The sequence below is a fragment of the Phyllopteryx taeniolatus genome, chromosome 3 (genome assembly GCF_024500385.1).
Source record: "Phyllopteryx taeniolatus isolate TA_2022b chromosome 3, UOR_Ptae_1.2, whole genome shotgun sequence".
Taxonomy (NCBI): domain Eukaryota; kingdom Metazoa; phylum Chordata; class Actinopteri; order Syngnathiformes; family Syngnathidae; genus Phyllopteryx; species Phyllopteryx taeniolatus.
Genome location: NC_084504.1, coordinates 19,319,082 through 19,337,084, shown reverse-complemented (window position 1 = coordinate 19,337,084; position 18,003 = coordinate 19,319,082). Strand labels below are relative to the sequence as shown.

Here is an 18,003-nt window from a genome sequence, read left to right as displayed (position 1 = left end):
TTTTTTTTTTTGCTCCACTTTAGGTGACAGTGGCTTTAATCAGTTTTCTGGAGACCATGCTGATCACATATCTCAGCTACAAGGTAAAGAACCTGGGTCATAGTCCGCGGCTTCCTTACGCGTCTTCTTCACGTCTGCCTTTTAAGTTATTCTCAAGAGCTGTTACCACAGCAACAGTTTTAGATGGCACACCAATAATTATTGTTATTATTTCAGATTCAGATTTGTACATTGCAAGTTTATTCAATGACTTGTGATCTTCACTCTTGCTATCCTCATTTAAATACGTATAGTGGTACCTTGACTTATGTTTGATTCATTTCATAACCGGACTCAACACAATAGTTTGTAACATTCTAATTAGAAAAATTAGTAATAACAATTAAATAGCATGTAAAAAAATCAAACGGTATGTCTATCATAATATCATAATCATATATCATATCCTAATTCAATGGGCATTGTGCTGCTCCTTCTGGTGTGGCCCATTCGCCACCAGGAGGAGGGTCACAACAGCTCATTAAGGTGCAGTAATATTTATCGTTTTTCGCACTGGATAAAAGAATATATGCCTGTGAGTATTGTTCTTTAGTCTGTATATGTGTTGCTGTATCATTTGTATTCAAATATCCGTTTCTTAAAGGGCTATAGCCACCTCAACATCGATGCTAGTTTCGTTAGCCCATCTGCAGTGTTTTACATTATGTGTTGGCATTAGTAAACTTCAACAAGGAGTGGCAATAAACACCTTAAAGCAAGTATTTGGCCTCTTTTTTTAAGAATTGTTCACTATCTGCCAGAATTCTGCTTGTTCTGAACTTCTAGCACTTGTAACTCGAATTTTTGCATGCAATCAAAGACAAAGAAATCGCCCGAGGAATGGCTCATATCTTATGGGTCACTCATAAGCCGTATACCACTGTACAGTATATGGATGACTATAATGAATATTATGAAAGTCACTGGGAAATAGCAGTAATAGAAATTGGTGCTACTTTTTTAAGCTCTTCCTTATAATAAACTTACATTTATTTATTTTTTTGTTCAAACAACAATAGTCTGCATTTCTTTGTACTTTTGTATGAATGAAAGTTATAGTTGTATTCACTGATCATCAATTTTTACCCTAGGGCAACATTTGGGAGCAGATATTCCAGATATCCTTCATATTGGAGATGATCAACACGGTGCCATTTATTATCACAGTAAGTAATTCGCGTGGGCCCCTTCCTAGCTGCTCTAAATCATTTTTTTATCTAATCGTTGCACGCAATGAGTGGATGAAAACACCCCACGATTGACTGGCTGACCTGGCTCAAATGTCTGCTGATGTTGAGCATGAGCATTGACTCATTATATCCCTATCCTTTTTCCTGCAGATCTTCTGGCCTCCTTTACGAAACATATTTGTTCCCGTTTTTCTTAACTGCTGGCTAGCCAAAGGGGCGCTGGAAAACATGATTGTAAGTATCTGTTCGAGACGTGAAGACACATCCTCACAGCTGTTATCTAATGCTGTCAGCAAATGTGTCGGCTTATCACAGCGAACGCCATTTGTTCAGGTTAGCTAAGTCTCGTTTGGAATAGGGATTAAAAAGATCAGTGAAAGAAACAAGACGTGTGTTCACATTTGTCTTGCATTTTAAAAGAATCTGTCTCAGCGTTTGGAAAAGAACTCTCTGTTTATACTGCTGCAGCCCTGTTTTGCTGATATACAGTATGTCCTCGATGAAGGTTAGACATTCATCTAGCTTCATTATTAAACCTTACATACTTGTAGGGTCAAATTTGACCCACTTTGACATTCAACAGTAACAAACAATAAATACTCCGAATGTCATTCTTTCACCCTGAAATGTAATGACTTTTGCAAAAGTGACCCAAAATACACAAAAATCAAAATAGTTAGGAATGACATTCTTTTGTGCTGCAAAGTTTATGTACACTGAGGCTGTCCCAAATCAAATTTGACCAGGCCTCCTGGTATAGATTTTAGATTTACCAGTGTGTGTTAAATCAAGCCAAATGATGGGGATCTTGAATCCAAATGAATAAATGCAGTGTAAAGACAAATGATAAGAATTGTTGAAAACTCTGATTGTCAAAGTTAGAAAAAAAATAAAAAATTGATTGATTTTTAGACAGCAACCCAGTTGAGATTGAATCAAGTATTGCACTCCTTTGGCCTCAGCTTCTTTGAGTTGTGATTAGTCAAAAATCTATTTGACACATTTAATAGAATTCTTGCAGAATGCTTTGTGAATTGATTATCAAGGTGTTGTAAAAGCTTGAAACATTGAGAAATGTGTGCTAGAGAACCACCCAGGATGTTAGGTAGATAGTCGCGTGAGACTCAGAGGAAGCGCGTCCTGCCAAAGAGGTAGTCGACCAGATGGCGTAATCTTCCGCCAAGCAGACCGGCAGAGCAAGGCCACGTCACAGGTGGTGACATGCGGAGCATACTAACACGGAACAACTGTTTACAACAATCATTCATGTAACGGAACAACTACAACAAAAAAGCATACATCAGACCAGATGTCCGGTGTGCACTAACTTCTGTCATGTTCTCAGAATGACTTCCACCGCGCTATCCAGAGGACACACTCGGCCATGTTCAACCAGGTGTTTATCCTCATCTGCACTTTACTGTGTCTGGTTTTCACCGGGTGAGTGCACGTCTACTCAAGAACAACATAGTCAATGGTATGCATGTCTTAAACCACGTGTGTCATACTCATTTTTGTCACGGGCCACATTGCAGTTATAATGTAGTAGTAGTGGTAGTAGTGTATAATATGTAGTTATGTATGTATTATAACAATTATAATTGTTTAATTGCATTATCATATTACAGATATACACAACAAATTGATGGATAACTACTTTTGAAATCAGAAGTCAAGGATAATAATTTAACTATCCAACTTACTGTAAAAAGGGGTTTAGTAACCCAAAAAAATGATTTTACAATAGCTTAACATTTATTACATATGAATCATGAAAGTTGACGCACAAGATTCGCTTTCACGGTCCACATAAAATGAGGCCTTGAGTTTGACACCTGTGTCTTAAACTTTTTACACCTTCTGTTGAAAAGTTGGGGGAATGAATATACTGTCCCTCCAGACTAACGTAATCGAAAACTGACTCTGCACATTCACTAAAATGTGGCTCCACTAAGAGCCCCAAATCTAAAAAGCAGAAGTGTGAAACAAAAACAGCCCATACAAGACAGCATGGATTCAGTTTTACCTCCAAAATACACTGTGTGTATGAGCAGCAAATACGCCCCTCCCCCACCAAGTCAACAACTCCACTGAACAATGATGTACAGGTATGTGCTGCTTATCGAAAGCTAACGCTGTTTGCTAACACTAATCTGTGCACTAATCTGTGCATACAACAAAAGTCTGCTTACCTTGAAGCTTTCATGTAGTGTTTTACCCCTCCTCATTCAGACTGCAAATGAATGGAGTTTGCACAAAGTCCATTACTGGCTAATTTAACCATATCATGCTTACACACATTAAATCTCTACCATACTGTGTCAATAAAAATACACAAATAATAAAATACTACTTTTGGCAGTAACACCAGGTAAGTGACATTTTAAATGGCATTGTTGCCGCAATCATTATGACTTTGGTGGCCATTGATTTGGGATAAAATATGTTTTTATTCACTGAAACAAGACTGCCTTCATACTGTACGACGCTTTATCTGATATACATTTGTGTTATTCCATTTGTCTTCAGAGCTTGTGGCATCCAGCACCTGGAGAGAGCTGGAAAGAACCTGACCCTGTTTGACTCCTTTTACTTCTGCATCGTGACCTTCTCCACCGTGGGCTACGGAGATGTGACGCCACAGATTTGGCCCTCGCAGCTACTGGTGGTCATCCTCATCTGTGTGGCCCTGGTGGTGCTCCCGCTACAGGTAAAAAAAAGCAGAAAGACAACAAAAAGTGTATTAAGGGGTTCCGTGGCTTTTGGCCTCAAATCGCTTTTGTGTTTCAGTTTGAAGAGCTTGCATACCTGTGGATGGAGAGCCAGAAATTAGGCGGGAACTACAGTCGCCACCGAGCACAGACGGAGAAGCACGTGGTCTTGTGTGTCAGCTCGTTGAAGATAGACCTGCTGATGGATTTCCTCAATGAGTTCTATGCCCACCCCAGGTTACAGGTATATTTGAGAGAGAGAGAGAGAGAGCGAGAGAGAGAGCGCATTGCCTTCTTGCACATGGGTCATTCCAGAGTTGGACAGTTTCTTTCCGTTCTATAAAATGTAAAATAATCAATGCAGAAAATATTGAAAAATGTACATGTTGTATAATTTATAGATGACCAGAGACAAAATGTAACATTAGGTATACTAAAAGTGATTCCTAAACATAATTTAAAATACCAAATAGCTCTTAAGCACCCCTTGAAATTGCTTTTTTCCCCTCTTGTCCATCTCTTTTGATGACTGACTTACGTCTCAAATATACCAGATGCACTTTTTTTTGGTGTGTTTTTGTTGATGTCTTCCTTGTAATTTTGTTTTATCGCAAACGAAATTTTTAATTAGCAGTAATTAGGTTCTGAAGTCGTCTTGCAACATACATGCAACCCTCTTACTCAAACCTTTTTAGCTGTCCAGAAGAAGAGAAAAGAAAATGAGCTCCATGATTCAGCAGAAATTACATCATCAAGCTAATTGCTCTGACCATGGTTGGCATAAGGTTAAGTCGGAATATTTTTCAATGTTTTCAGCTCCTAATGGAGTGTGTCACTCAAATCAATGCAACTCTGTTATCCGTATTATCAGACAAAGACATACTAATATCAAGGTTTTTCCGTTTTTCATTAAATAGCTAACTTTGTTCTTGGCAAGGCCGTATAGCAGCTAACAAAGCTCTTGGGTAAAAACTCTTAACATTAGCATTGATTTTCAACCCTGTTACTGTAATCAGAGTAACACTAAAATAAAATTAGTATTCACATAAAATGTAACTTTCTTAATTTAATTTTGCAAAGATTTATTGAGCAATAGTTTTAAAATATGTTTTTCAGGTGCCTGAGTTTCTGTAAAAGGGTTGTGCCAACCACAGCAAAATATGATTTGACAAATAAAATACCTCAAACATAACTTAAAAAGTGTCAAATAAATGATTTCTTTATTAAAATGTTGACACCTAAATTGTCCTCCAATTCTGGAACGATCCACACACAGTATGATAGTTTATTTTTTACAGCGTCTTCACTTTCCTCTGTCTTGCAGGATTATTATGTGGTGATCCTATGCCCAACTGATATAGACATTCAGGTTCGCCGCATCCTCCAGATACCTTTATGGTCCCAGAGGGTCATCTATCTTCAAGGGTCCGCCCTCAAAGACCAGGACCTGATGAGGGCCAAGTGAGTGACTGCACTCTTATAAGCATGCCACTTTAACAACAGCTCATGTTTTGCTTATATTTTAGAATATCAAATGAAACACATCCATCATACTGAATGTTGTCGTATTGACAAAATATTACATCCTTATAACAATATAAAATCATGAATTCCAAAACATATTGTCATCTAAAGTAATTTGTAAACATTTTTAAATTAGGAAAGATTTTTCCTGTGTTATTTGTTTCCATACTGTATAGCCTAGCGTTTGCTACATGGCCATTATGTCATTTTTTAAAACTGTATTAGTTTTGCTGGTTACAAAAAGGCAGAATATTTTTGGTACATTTCTTTGAAAAGATTTTCCATGTCAAGTTTAGCTGAGAAATTTGGAACATGGTGATTTAGAATTTAATGGGAATTTGGGAGATACAAATATTATAATAAGTCAAAATGTCATTTTTCATATTAAAAAAGCATGTTATAAAATTTTCTGGTGGTATTTTACGGGGCACTGGAACAGATTAATGACATTTCCACATATGTCAATGGAGAAATACGATTTGACATTCAAGTGTTCTGAGTTTTGAGCATGGTCATGGAATGAATTAAACTCAAGGCTCCACTTTAATCTAATTTTAGTGATACATATTTTATAGCCTTTAGTGATTTCACCCATCTCAGATACAGTCACCTCTGACACTGTCTTCATCTGCTTCAGAATGGACGATGCCGAGGCGTGTTTCATTCTCAGCAGCAGAAACGAGGGTGACCGAACCGCTGCAGTAAGTCACACGACCATTTGTCAGACTCAAGCTGTAACACATCACACAATTGAGCATTTTTAATATCAGACTGCACTTCCTCGAATGTTGTAACTGTGTTGAAATCGCCGGTGAAGAGTACAGTCGCACCTCAAAGGAAAGCAATTGTCGATGCAATTACAGTATGATTTATTACCCGTTGCTGCTTAACTCAATAACTGTGCATCTATAAAATTATCCTCCACAGGATCATCAGACTATTTTGAGGGCTTGGGCTGCCAAGGACTTTGCTCCTAACTGTCCGCTCTATGTACAGATTCTCAAACCAGAAAACAAATTCCATGTTAAATTTGCTGGTAAGTGCATTACACTTTCTGGACAAACGATTTGGGACAAATCACTTAGCAATCAGTTAATTAATAGCACTGTTACAAAGGGGTTGAAATTTTCAGTTAAATTTGCAGAATGTTTCTGATAAATTTCCAGAAGAAATTTAGCTGGGGGAATTTTGTAAATGTATAATATTCAATCATAAATATAAACATTTAGTTTTGTCATAAGCAGGCGTCCATGGGAAATAATACTAAAAGCACGACAAAAAAAAAGCCATGACCTTTCAAAAGATGTATTTGTAAGTAGAGCTTCATCGATATATATAATTTTTGTTAAAATATCAATTCTTTCATTGAAGAACAAAGACAATAATTGTTGAGTTCTAGAAAGCAGCTTTGCATATAAGGAATAGAATAGATTCAACTGTACTTGTATGGTTTTAGTGAGGATTATGCTAAAATGTATTTTCCCTAAATGTACCATATTTATAAGTTCCCAATTAAGAGTCAACCTTCAATTTTGCAATTCCCATAAATTCTTGTTATTTCCCATGGAAAGTTTCCAGCTTTGAAAATTCCCTAAATTTTGCAGCCATATTTAATAGACATTTTTTAAAACATGACTGCTACCAGAGCAAAGTAAAAAAAACTCAAGCAAAAATATGAAAACTTGAATATATTTTCTTACATTTTTAGCACTGTTATTGTTCGAATGACAAGGCATTCCAAGACTGCTATCCATTTTTATGCCTGCCAATTATTTACCCACCGTATGTATTTGCAGATCATGTTGTATGTGAAGAGGAATTCAAGTACGCCATGCTTGCACTGAACTGCGTGTGTCCAGCCATGTCCACCTTAGTCACGCTCCTCGTTCACACCTCAAGAGGACAGTGAGTGCGCATACACCTCTCCGACACCATCCATCCATCCATCCATCAGTGTTCTATAGTACTTGTCCTCATTCGGGTTAGGGTGAGCTTTAGCTCAGCTGGGTTTGGGCAGTAGGTTCAATACATCCACGACTTGTTGCAAACATACACTTATGGACAATATAGATCAGTGTTGTCAAACATACGAACAGGTTGTTCAATCTGCAAAACCCACACAGGCACGGGGAGAACATGCAAACTCCACATAGGAAGATCTGACCATAATTTCTCAACCTTGAGGCAGATGTGCTAACCACTATTCACCGTGCTGCCCCATCTCTAACATATATCACACAATTGGAACAAGCTTCAAAGTGCAGAGTCAGCTAATCTGACTATTGTGCCTCGACTATTAAGATGAGTGTGATATGTTATAACAGAGCCATATTGCTAGTGTTTGATTTATTGTTTCAGTAGACACATTTGTTACTGTTCAGTGACATCCATGAGAGATCAATGACTGCTATTCATTACAGCAGCAGAATACTTACATTATTCAAGTTATTGTCTTTGCTGAAACGATTTCTTATTAGCATCTTATGACTGTAAATCTACAGCTGTTAAACTCTGAAGCAAACTGCATTTCATGCTGAAACTGAAATATATATCTAATCTGTCGTCCACAGAAAAGAGATCCATTTAATTTGTGCTGACTTCACGATGACACTTAATCTCACCTTTTACCTTCAAAATGGTTTACAAATCGATCAGCTGTGAATGAGACGCTTGAGTTATTTTTCTGCTAACTCTTCTGCAGGGAAGGGCAGTTGTCACCAGAGCAGTGGCAAAGGATGTACGGGCGCTGCTCCGGCAATGAGGTCTACCACATCCGATTGTGTGACAGCAAGTTTTTCGGGGAGTATGATGGAAAGAGCTTCACTTACGCCTCCTTCCATGCTCATAAGAAGTAAGCAAAATGTCTCTTGGGTTAATTTGTACACTATATACCATGCTGTTCTGATTGTACAATCAAAATACAACCCCAAAAAAATATATACATCTCTAGACACCTTTTTTTTTTTTTTTTTTTTTTTTATCATGACAGAGTGTACAAAAAAAAGTCTCAAAGACCCATGCCTGAACTTGAACAGGAAGTCGTCCATTTTGGTTTTAAACTGCCATTTTGGGTAAAATTATTGCAGATTCAGTACATCACAGAATTTTATTTATTTATTTTATTTATTTTTTAATTGATCAGTGTAATGCAGTGACTCACGTACACATCTCTGGCATAGTTAGCATTATTGGCTATTTGACTTTATAGTAATGTGGCAGCATTGACTCCCATAAGGACAAATGGGCTTTTTTTTTACTTTTCAGAAAAAGAAACCGTACTGAGCAATTTCAGTTCATACATTTGGTAAGTCACCAATTTGTTTAGTGATGCAGTGAATATGACCAGAATGTCACTGTTTAACACACAAGCCACAGTCAGAGCTAGATGAAATGAAGTCACAAATACCAACCTAGCCTGATGTATCACTACTGCACACACTTATATTAATACGGACATGAACAAATGCAAGTAAAGAGCAATGTTTAGCTTGATTTTCTACAAACCATAGTTAAAAAGAGCACTGCAAAGATTTCTAGGAAGCAACAGGATCTGCTGGCCATGATGCTTTGTGTTGCCTACAACGCTGAGACTGTCACTGTGATAGATAGTGCCTAATGCTTTAGCCAGGAAATTGCCCATCTTTCGCACGTCTGCATGGGTTGATGTTCATGTTGAAAGCAGAGCACACACGTTCTTTAAAGGCATTCGCTTGTGTATTTTGTTCATGGTGACCTAAAGTGGACAAATAGAATACCTGCACCACTCTAAAGTATGACATATTTACAGTGAATTGCATGAAACACAAAAAAATATATTAATAATGAGAAGAAGAAGAAGAATTGATTGTGGCGGCATGGTGGACCACTGGTTAGAGCGTCTGCCTCACAGGTCTGAGGACCGGGGTTCAATCCCCGGCCCCGCATGTGTGGAGTTTGCATGTTCTCCCCGTGCCTGCGTGGGTTTTCTCCGGGCACTCCAGTTTCCTCCCACATCCCGGACGGTTGTTTGTTACTATGAGCCCTGCGATTGGCTGGCAACCAGTTCAGGGTGTAACCCGCCTCCTGCCTGATGATAGCTGGGATAGGCTCCAGCACGCCCGCGACCCTAATGAGGAGAAGCGGCTCAGAAAATAGATGGATGGATGGATAATTAATTGTCTATCCATCCATCCATTTTTTGAGCCACTTATCCTCACAAGGGTCGCGGGATTAATTGTCTAAATAATTAAATAAATGGCGGCACGGTGGACCACTGGTTAGAGCGTCAGCCTCACAGTTCTGAGGACCCGGGTTCAATCCCCAGCCCCGCCTGTGTGGAGTTTGCATGTTCTCCCCGTGCCTGCGTGGGTTTTCTCCGGGCACTCCGGTTTCCTCCCACATCCCAAAAACATGCATTAATTGGAGACTCTAAAGGTGTGAATGTGAGTGCGAATGGTTTGTTTGTTTCTATGTGCCCTGCGATTGGCTGGCAACCAGTTCAGGGTGTATCCCGCCTTCTGCCCGATGACAGCTGGGATAGGCTCCGGCACGCCCGCGACCCTAGTGAGGAGAAGCGACTCAGAAAATGGATGGATGGATGGATTAAATAAATAACCGGTCGCTACTTGGCAGATTTCGTCAATTGCAGGGGTTTTCTGGAAGGTAATCCTCGTGATAAACGAGGGATTACTGTACATTCGAAAAAATTACACATTTTCACATGTTACATGGGCGGAGCATTGCGTAGAAGAAGTTTGATGATTATTTTGAAAACTTTCCATGAAAACCTCCCGTCACCTGAATCAATTGTGATTGTAGTTTTCAGTTGTGTAGGGTTAAGCTTCGCTCTCTTGGCTCTCATTTGAGGTATGGCGTGTGCCTGATCGGCGTCAAGCGGGAGGACAACAAGAGCATCCTGTTGAACCCCGGCCCGCGCCACATCATGGCTGCCACCGACACCTGCTACTACATCAACATCACCAAGGAGGAGAACTCTGCCTTTATCTTCAAACAGGAGGAGAAGCACAACAAGAGCCTGTCCGTCTCTGGTCTTTACGACGCCCCCACCAGGCTGCCCGTGCACAGCATCATTGCCAGCATGGGTGAGACAAGCATGATACATTGAAGCTTGAATTGTGTTATTGAATGGCGCCCGCAAGCGGTGATGCTTTCGCTCAGTCATGCATGATTGTTTTCCTTACCTGCTTTTTTACTTTCCTGGCTGACTTCACTGTGTTGTGCTTTGTTTTCTTTGACCTGTAAAAGTTGATCAGGCCACTTCATATGGTAAGTTTGTGCATGACACATCACCTTCTACTGCTATAGCACAGTTTGCAGGCCATAAATGTAATCAATACTACTTTTTTACTGCATGGTACCAAATCATGGGTAGCACAGTGTCCTAGTGGTTAGTACATCTCCCTCATAGAGGAGAGGTTGTGGGTCGAACTCTTTGCTCTGCCTTCTTGTGTTGAATTTGCATGTTATCCTTGTGCTTGTGTGGGTTTTCTCCGGGTACTCCAGCTTCCATTTTCGTAAAAAAATGCACGTTGGGTTCACTGCAGACTTAAATTACACCTAGGTATTAATGTGAGTGTGAATGGTTGTTTGTGCACTGCGATAAACTGGTGACCACTGACCAGTCTTGGGTGTACCCTGCTTCTCTCGCCCTAAGTCAGCTGATGAGGACAGGCAGTGTGTGTGTGTGTGTGTGTGTGTGTGTGTGTGTGTGTGTGCGCGCAATATATTATACCTGCTCAACAATGTACTATATTAAAACACTAGCGGTAAAACCACATGGAAAAACCACTAATATGATTATAGTCTCCTTCTGTGTTCCATCATCAAATCTGTTGTACATGTCGTGTAGTATGTATTATACTGTCTTCTGGCGGCCAAGGCACGTACACTAGAATGAGCAGAACAATGCCCATTGAATTATCATCATGCACAAACTTTTTAAATTCTATTTGATTGTTATTACTATTATTAAAATACAATACTGTATATTGCTATTTCCCTTATTTAAATAAAACACATTCTAAAATGTTTTGTTGGTCTCTTTTGGGACACTAGAACTCATTAATGGCTTTTCTGTTTGATGATTTGAGATCAGTGTTTTGAGTTACAAGAGTGGAATGAATTAAACTTGTACGTTAAGGCACCACTATGTTACTAGTACCTGGCCAGTCCCATGTTGTCCTCCATTGTTGTCATTTTTATGCGTCTCGTTCCGACCACTGGGTTTCTCTGTTTTCCGATGTACAAAGCTAGCTGGTCGTGTGCAGTGAAAAAGTGGAATTAATTAATGTAATGCAAACGGCATTAATGATGTTGTGTATCTGATATACGGTACCTGATGTGTGGTAAACGGTATGGGATGGGCATAGATCATGCATCATTCTACAGATGGCTGGTTTTAGTAATATCTCCGTGGCATATTTATTGACAAATACAAGTCAATGTGGTTTGCATGCTACTTCGCTGTTCCTGAGTTTGTTCCAAGAATTCCAAAATCAGTAGAGAATTGAGGTCGACAAACAAAGTTCAAAAGGGATTAAATGTGTGTGAGTTATTTGTGAATAGACTGATTTATTTACTTTATTTTTTTTTTTACTAAGGCAAAGAAGGAAGTAACTCTGGTCGCATTTCCACTCATTTCACTGGAAAAAGATGATTTGATATAATTGTTTTAAGTTAAGAGCACGGTCATGGAATTAATTAAACTATAAGTTAAGGCACCATTGTCTCAGTGCAAGGCCCAACTAAGTTGCAAAAAAAATGTCTTGTGAATTTGACACATCACAAGCCTGCCAAATATGAATAAAAAAATGCCATTAGTATGTAAAATCAGGCTTCAAAATAGTCAAGAATTGAGATGTTCTTTCAGCTTCTATTTCGCTGAATGCTCTGGAAACCCCGTTTCTTAAAAATTTTAGCAGTCAATCAAATATGTGTTTCCTCTCACGGCTTACGAGCCAACAGTCCCACACACAAAAAATCCATTAAACCTGGTGAAGCCCCTGCCAGATAGTATACACCCCAGCACACTTTTGTCATGGGGCTAGTTTTTAGCCCTGCCCCAAAAAAATCCGGCTAGCTGAGATGGTGAGTTTTAATCGATATCTCATCAATTCCGTACTATATTGATTTCAGTCTTTGCACGTTATCAACACTTACCTTCAAACATATTTAATGTGTCAAGAAAAAGGCACACGAAAATGACTTACCTGGGTCTTAAAAAGTTCCTTTTCTTCTGAAAAGGTTAATAAACCTGGGCCTAAAGCGAATGAGACGATTTTCAGCCACAATAAAAGATAGTGACTGCTGACATTTTGAAAAGGTTTATGACGTCGTCAAAATTTGATCGGGATATCTTGAGACTTCCCCATGCTAAGCAACATTACATGCTCTACAGTACCCTTTTCATAATGTTATTGACAGATAGTCAAGCAGACTTTGGAATGTGACTGAGGAGTGAACGACGTGTGTGTTGTGTCCAGGAACCGTAGCCATCGACCTCCAGAACTCGGATCCCCCCGAAGAAACCAGCAAGCTAACCTTACCGACGGAGAACGGCGCCGGAAGCCGCAGGCCGAGCATCGCGCCCGTCCTCGAGATCGCGGACTCCTCCACTATTCTGCCATGCGACCTCCTTAGCGACCAGTCCGAGGACGAGACCAACCAATCGGACGAGGAGGGCTCTGTCGGGTCCGAGTAAGTGACGCGGTTGGTAATAAATTCTGCTGCTGTGATCCAAACCCACTACATCTGTCCAGTCAGTCCGAATAGGCCTCACCCTAACATAATAGACACTCCAAATGATTGATGTCCCCCACCTCTTCAAGTGTCAGGGGGGCTGAGAGAGATGAGCTCGGGGTGTAATCAGTGTGTCATGATGATGAAAGGTGCCGACATGACAATGATGAACACGTGTGGCATGAAAGGGAGGTCAGCACTTTTTATCATGTATGCAGCTCGTTCACAAGCTCACCACACACGGTACACTTTCCCTCTCAGTGGTCGTTTATCAGCCGAGCAAACACAAAGACCACCACTCTCCATGCTCATCCTTGCTGAGGTCACCCAAGCTAATATTATCATACAAAGCCACTGACCAGAACATTAGATACCCAGTACTTGTATTTGTCCGGGGCCAATTATTTAGAAACAGCTCTCAGCTCTTTGGTTGGTCATACATCCAATTAAATGTTCCACATAGACTGTAAAACCACATCACTTCATTACATTGATGAATTTAAGTATAAGAAATGGCTTCCTTGGTTGTTTATTTACTTAGTGGCTGGGTAGTTATTCATCTTCATGGGTTTTTCTGTATGCAATGCCTGAAAGCACCACAGTGCCATCATGTGTTGATCAGGGAGTAAATAAAGTCTCCCAATACTACAGAACATTATGTAAATGAGTGGCACGGTGGCCGACTGGTTAGAGCGTCAGCCTCACAGTTCTGAGGACCCGGGTTCAATCCCCGGCCCCGCCTGTGTGGAGTTTGCATGTTCTCCCCGTGCCTGCATGGGTTTTCTCCGGGCACTCCGGTTTCCTCCCACATCCCAAAAAAATGCATTAATTTGGGACTCTAAATTTCCCGTAGGTGTGACTGTGAGTGCGAATGGCCGTTTGTTTGTATGTGCCCTGCGATTGGCTGGCAACCAGTTCAGGGTGTACCCCGCCTCCTCCCCGATGAAAGCTGGGATAGGCTCCAGCACGCCCGCGACCCTAGTGAGGAGAAGCGGCTCAGAAAATGGATGGATGGATTATGTAAATGGTTGTATAGTATAAAATTTTGTATTGTTGGTATTACAATGGAACGTTCAAACTAACAACAATCCATTTTATGATTTTTGGTCGACCTCCATGTTGTTAGAATTTCAAAACAATATTTCTCACAGTAAATCATAAAAATTAATTAGTTTGAGTCTCAATCTTTATTACTGTACAGGTAATGTTTGAAGTAACATTTTAACATTACCAGTAATAGAAGTGTGAAGATTAGTTGAACACTGAAAACAAAAACTAAACTAAAGCAAAACTATTCCCCAATGGAAGACACATAATAAGAAGGAAGGACGGTGTCAACAAGTAACATTTTATAGATATTGATGGAATTAATAAATGTTTTATGGGGTATAATAAATATAAAAATGCAAAACTGTACATCTGTCTGGTTAAATTAATGTGTGTATATAATAATTATTTAATAAACCCTATTGCTCACATTTACTCTTGCCATCACTGTTTTCCCTTTTGAAGTAGCATCACAAAAAAAGAAAAAGCAAAAACTTGTGGAGTTCATCCTTTCAATGCTCACTGAGTTCCAGATTACTGTATATACTATTATATCATTAATCATCTTCCCTTCTCCTTGGCAGTTTTGTGAAGGGCTACCCTCCCAACTCTCCCTATATTGGCAGCTCTCCAACGTTGTGCCACCTCCTTCCGCAAAAAGCTCCATTTTGCTGCCTGCGCCTCGACAAGGTAAGTGACTTCTCACACACATACTTATATGATTAAAATTTAGATTTTACCTGTAATGATCCCTCACAGGGCTGTACACACAACAGCTTTGAAGACGCCAAAGCGTATGGGTTCAAGAATAAGCTGATTATCGTGTCTGCTGAGACGGCGGGAAACGGTTTATACAACTTCATCGTGCCCCTGCGAGCGTACTATCGACCCCGAAAGGAGCTCAACCCCATTGTGCTTCTGCTGGACTACCAGTAAGTTGACTGGCGACCAGTCCAAAGTGTACTCCGCCTCATAAATAGTGATCACTGGCGTCTTGGTGCCAAGGGACTCTGTTGCAGTGAGTTCAGGAGCTTCATTTAGACTAACGTAGTGCTTTATTGCCATCTTGTGGCATCTTGGTGCCAAGGAACTATGTTCAAGTAAGTTTTATTTTGACAAAAGTAGTGCTTAGCCAGGATCTTGGCTTCCAGGAACTATGTTGAAGTGAGTAGAGGAGCTTCATTTAGACAAAAGTAGGGCTTTACCGGCATCTTAGTACCAAGGAACTGTGTTCAAGTATCTTGGGGTCTTGTTCACGAGTGAGGGAAGAATGGAACCGGAGATCGACAGGCGGATCGGTGCAGCGTCTGCAGTGATGCAGACTTTGTATCGATCCATTGTGGTAAAGAAGGAGCTAAGCCGAAGGGCGAAGCTCTCGATTTACCGGTCAATCTACGTTCCTACCCTCACCTATGGTCACGAGCTGTGGGACTGAAAGAACAAGATCCCGGATACAAGCGGCCGAAACGAGTTTCCTCCGCAGGGTGTCCGGGCTCTCCCTTAAAGATAGGGTGAGAAGCTCGGTCATCCGGGAGGATCTCAGAGTAGAGCCGCTGCTCCTCCAGATCGAGAGGAGCCAGATGTGGTGGCTGGGGCATCTGATTCGGATGCCTCCCGGACGCCTCCCTGGTGAGGTGTTCCGGGCACGTCCCACCGGGAGGAGACCCCGGGGACGACCCAGGACACCCTGGAGAGACTACATCCTTCGGCTGGCCTGGGAACGCCTTGGGATCCCCCAGGAAGAGCTGGATGAAGTGGCTGGGAAGAGGGAAGTCTGGGCGTCCCTGCTAAAGCTACTGCCCCCGCGACCCGACCTCGGATAAGCGGTAGAAAATGGATGGATGGATGGATAGGGCTTTGCCGGCATCTTAGTGCCAAGGAACAATGTTTAAGTGAGTTGAAGATCTTCATTTAGACAAAATTAGTGCTTTGCCAGCATCTTGGTCCCAAGGAACTACTGTATGTTGAAGTGAATTGAGGAGCTTAATTTTGTCAAAAGTAGTATTTTAGCACTATTTTGTGGCATCTATAGGCAATTATAAACAATTGTTTGCTGTTCTATCCTATCCACTGCGAATATCCATCAAGTTCACTGTAATAAATAAAATGCATGTATAGGTTGCCAACAAATGAGCTACTCCCATCCCACCAACTATATTTCAGGAAGTTACTCCTATAATGATCTCTCCCTGGCCTTCTCCAGAAGTGAGCCATGATCTATGCGGCTTGCTAAACAGTGATGTTTCCTGTTTCCCACAGGCCAGACAACCACTTCTTAGAGGCCATTTGCTGCTTCCCGATGGTCTACTTCATGGCCGGCACCATCGATAAGTATGTGGTGGAGTCACGGTCACACTCATTCGACCATGATGTCGACAAAAGTAGGGTGTGTTTCATCCTTTTAGGCAAAATCTCCATCCTCACATTAGCTAATGATGACCATAAATCACTGACTTTTTCAACCGTGACATTCAAACACACTTTGTGAGATAGGGCAATGCTAACTTTTTACACCTTACAATTCGACTTTATTAGACTATTCATCTCAAATTAAAATACAATTAAAATACAATTGATAATTAAGTCAAAACGCTACATAAAAAGTAAGGCTGTAACTAATGAAAATATAGTCATAATAGTAGGATAATAAAATTGTAATATTACTGGGGGGGGTTAATAGTACAAGAATCATTTATGTTGTATAATTACAAGAATAAATTTGTAATATTGCGAGAACTGCGTGGTAATTTTTCTGAAAAAAAAGGTTGTAAAATGATGAGGGGAAAAAAGTCACATTCAAAGAACAGCGGATTTTCTTCAAAATTATTACTCTTTCTCATACGGTTAAGACTTCACTCTTATAGTAAAGTTCTGTGGAAAATGTGTTTCTCTGTTGTTTTAATGGACCAGCCTGGACAATCTGCTGCAGTGTGGAATCATCTACGCTGACAACTTGGTGGTTGTGGACAAGGAGAGCACCATGAGTGCCGAGGAGGACTACATGGCTGATGCCAAGACCATAGTCAATGTCCAGACTATGTTCAGGTAGCAGAAAAGGAAAGAAATGTTCAATATATCAATTTTATTCCACACTGCCTCGCTTCATTTATGTGATCCGCTGTTGTCAGACTGTTTCCGAGCCTCAGCATCATCACTGAGCTCACGCATCCATCCAATATGAGGTTCATGCAGTTCAGAGCCAAGGACTGCTACTCGCTCGCTCTGTCCAAACTGGAGAAGGTGAGCAAGCCAAATAGTAACAGGACTACAAAAAAAATCCAGACACACTTTAGTATAATCTCATTTTGGCCTTTATTTTTCCAGATAGAACGAGATAAGGGCTCCAATCTGGCCTTCATGTTCCGGTTGCCATTTGCAGCAGGCAGAGTGTTCAGTATCAGCATGCTGGATACGCTGCTTTACCAGGTGGGACAACAATACAACGCCTGCCCCTTTTCCACTGCATGTTACCGTAATTCCTCAAGTAAAATGCGCACCCATGTATAATACGCACTCCCAAAGGTGATCTCAAAATTCTGGAAAACCCTTCTACCTAGGTATAATGCATTTTTACAATGCATGATTTTGCTTCTACCCATATAATCAAAACATGAAGTATTTTTTCAAAGAATTATTCTGAGGTTAAGCACTTTATCTGGACATGTAATACTTTATTATTTAATTGCTCTTATTTTGAAATTTACAGCCACTGGTAATCTGGTAATGCCGGTACAAAATATTTGTGGTTTTTTTGA

At 40.4% G+C, this 18,003-nt stretch overlaps 1 protein-coding gene across 19 annotated transcripts in view; it reads left to right on the top strand.

The window, feature by feature from the left end:
- The window catches only part of LOC133475049 (potassium channel subfamily T member 1-like), an 80,969-nt gene that overhangs the window by 47,526 nt on the left and 15,440 nt on the right, over positions 1-18,003 (top strand). For 9 of the 19 annotated variants that reach the window (XM_061767370.1, XM_061767362.1, XM_061767372.1 and 6 more), the window contains 19 exons: positions 24-83; positions 1,131-1,205; positions 1,380-1,463; positions 2,575-2,669; positions 3,759-3,939; positions 4,020-4,184; positions 5,265-5,401; positions 6,102-6,165; positions 6,392-6,500; positions 7,261-7,369; positions 8,166-8,315; positions 10,310-10,545; positions 10,709-10,729; positions 12,946-13,159; positions 14,833-14,938; positions 15,008-15,180; positions 16,508-16,579; positions 17,159-17,293; positions 17,377-17,674. In XM_061767370.1, coding sequence (XP_061623354.1) covers positions 24-83; positions 1,131-1,205; positions 1,380-1,463; positions 2,575-2,669; positions 3,759-3,939; positions 4,020-4,184; positions 5,265-5,401; positions 6,102-6,165; positions 6,392-6,500; positions 7,261-7,369; positions 8,166-8,315; positions 10,310-10,545; positions 10,709-10,729; positions 12,946-13,159; positions 14,833-14,938; positions 15,008-15,180; positions 16,508-16,579; positions 17,159-17,293; positions 17,377-17,674 — 2,484 coding nt within the window. The remainder of the gene's footprint in view (positions 1-23; positions 84-1,130; positions 1,206-1,379; positions 1,464-2,574; positions 2,670-3,758; positions 3,940-4,019; positions 4,185-5,264; positions 5,402-6,101; positions 6,166-6,391; positions 6,501-7,260; positions 7,370-8,165; positions 8,316-10,309; positions 10,546-10,708; positions 10,730-12,945; positions 13,160-14,832; positions 14,939-15,007; positions 15,181-16,507; positions 16,580-17,158; positions 17,294-17,376; positions 17,675-18,003) is intronic. The other 10 variants (XM_061767368.1, XM_061767378.1, XM_061767376.1 and 7 more) reach the window with 3 other exon arrangements.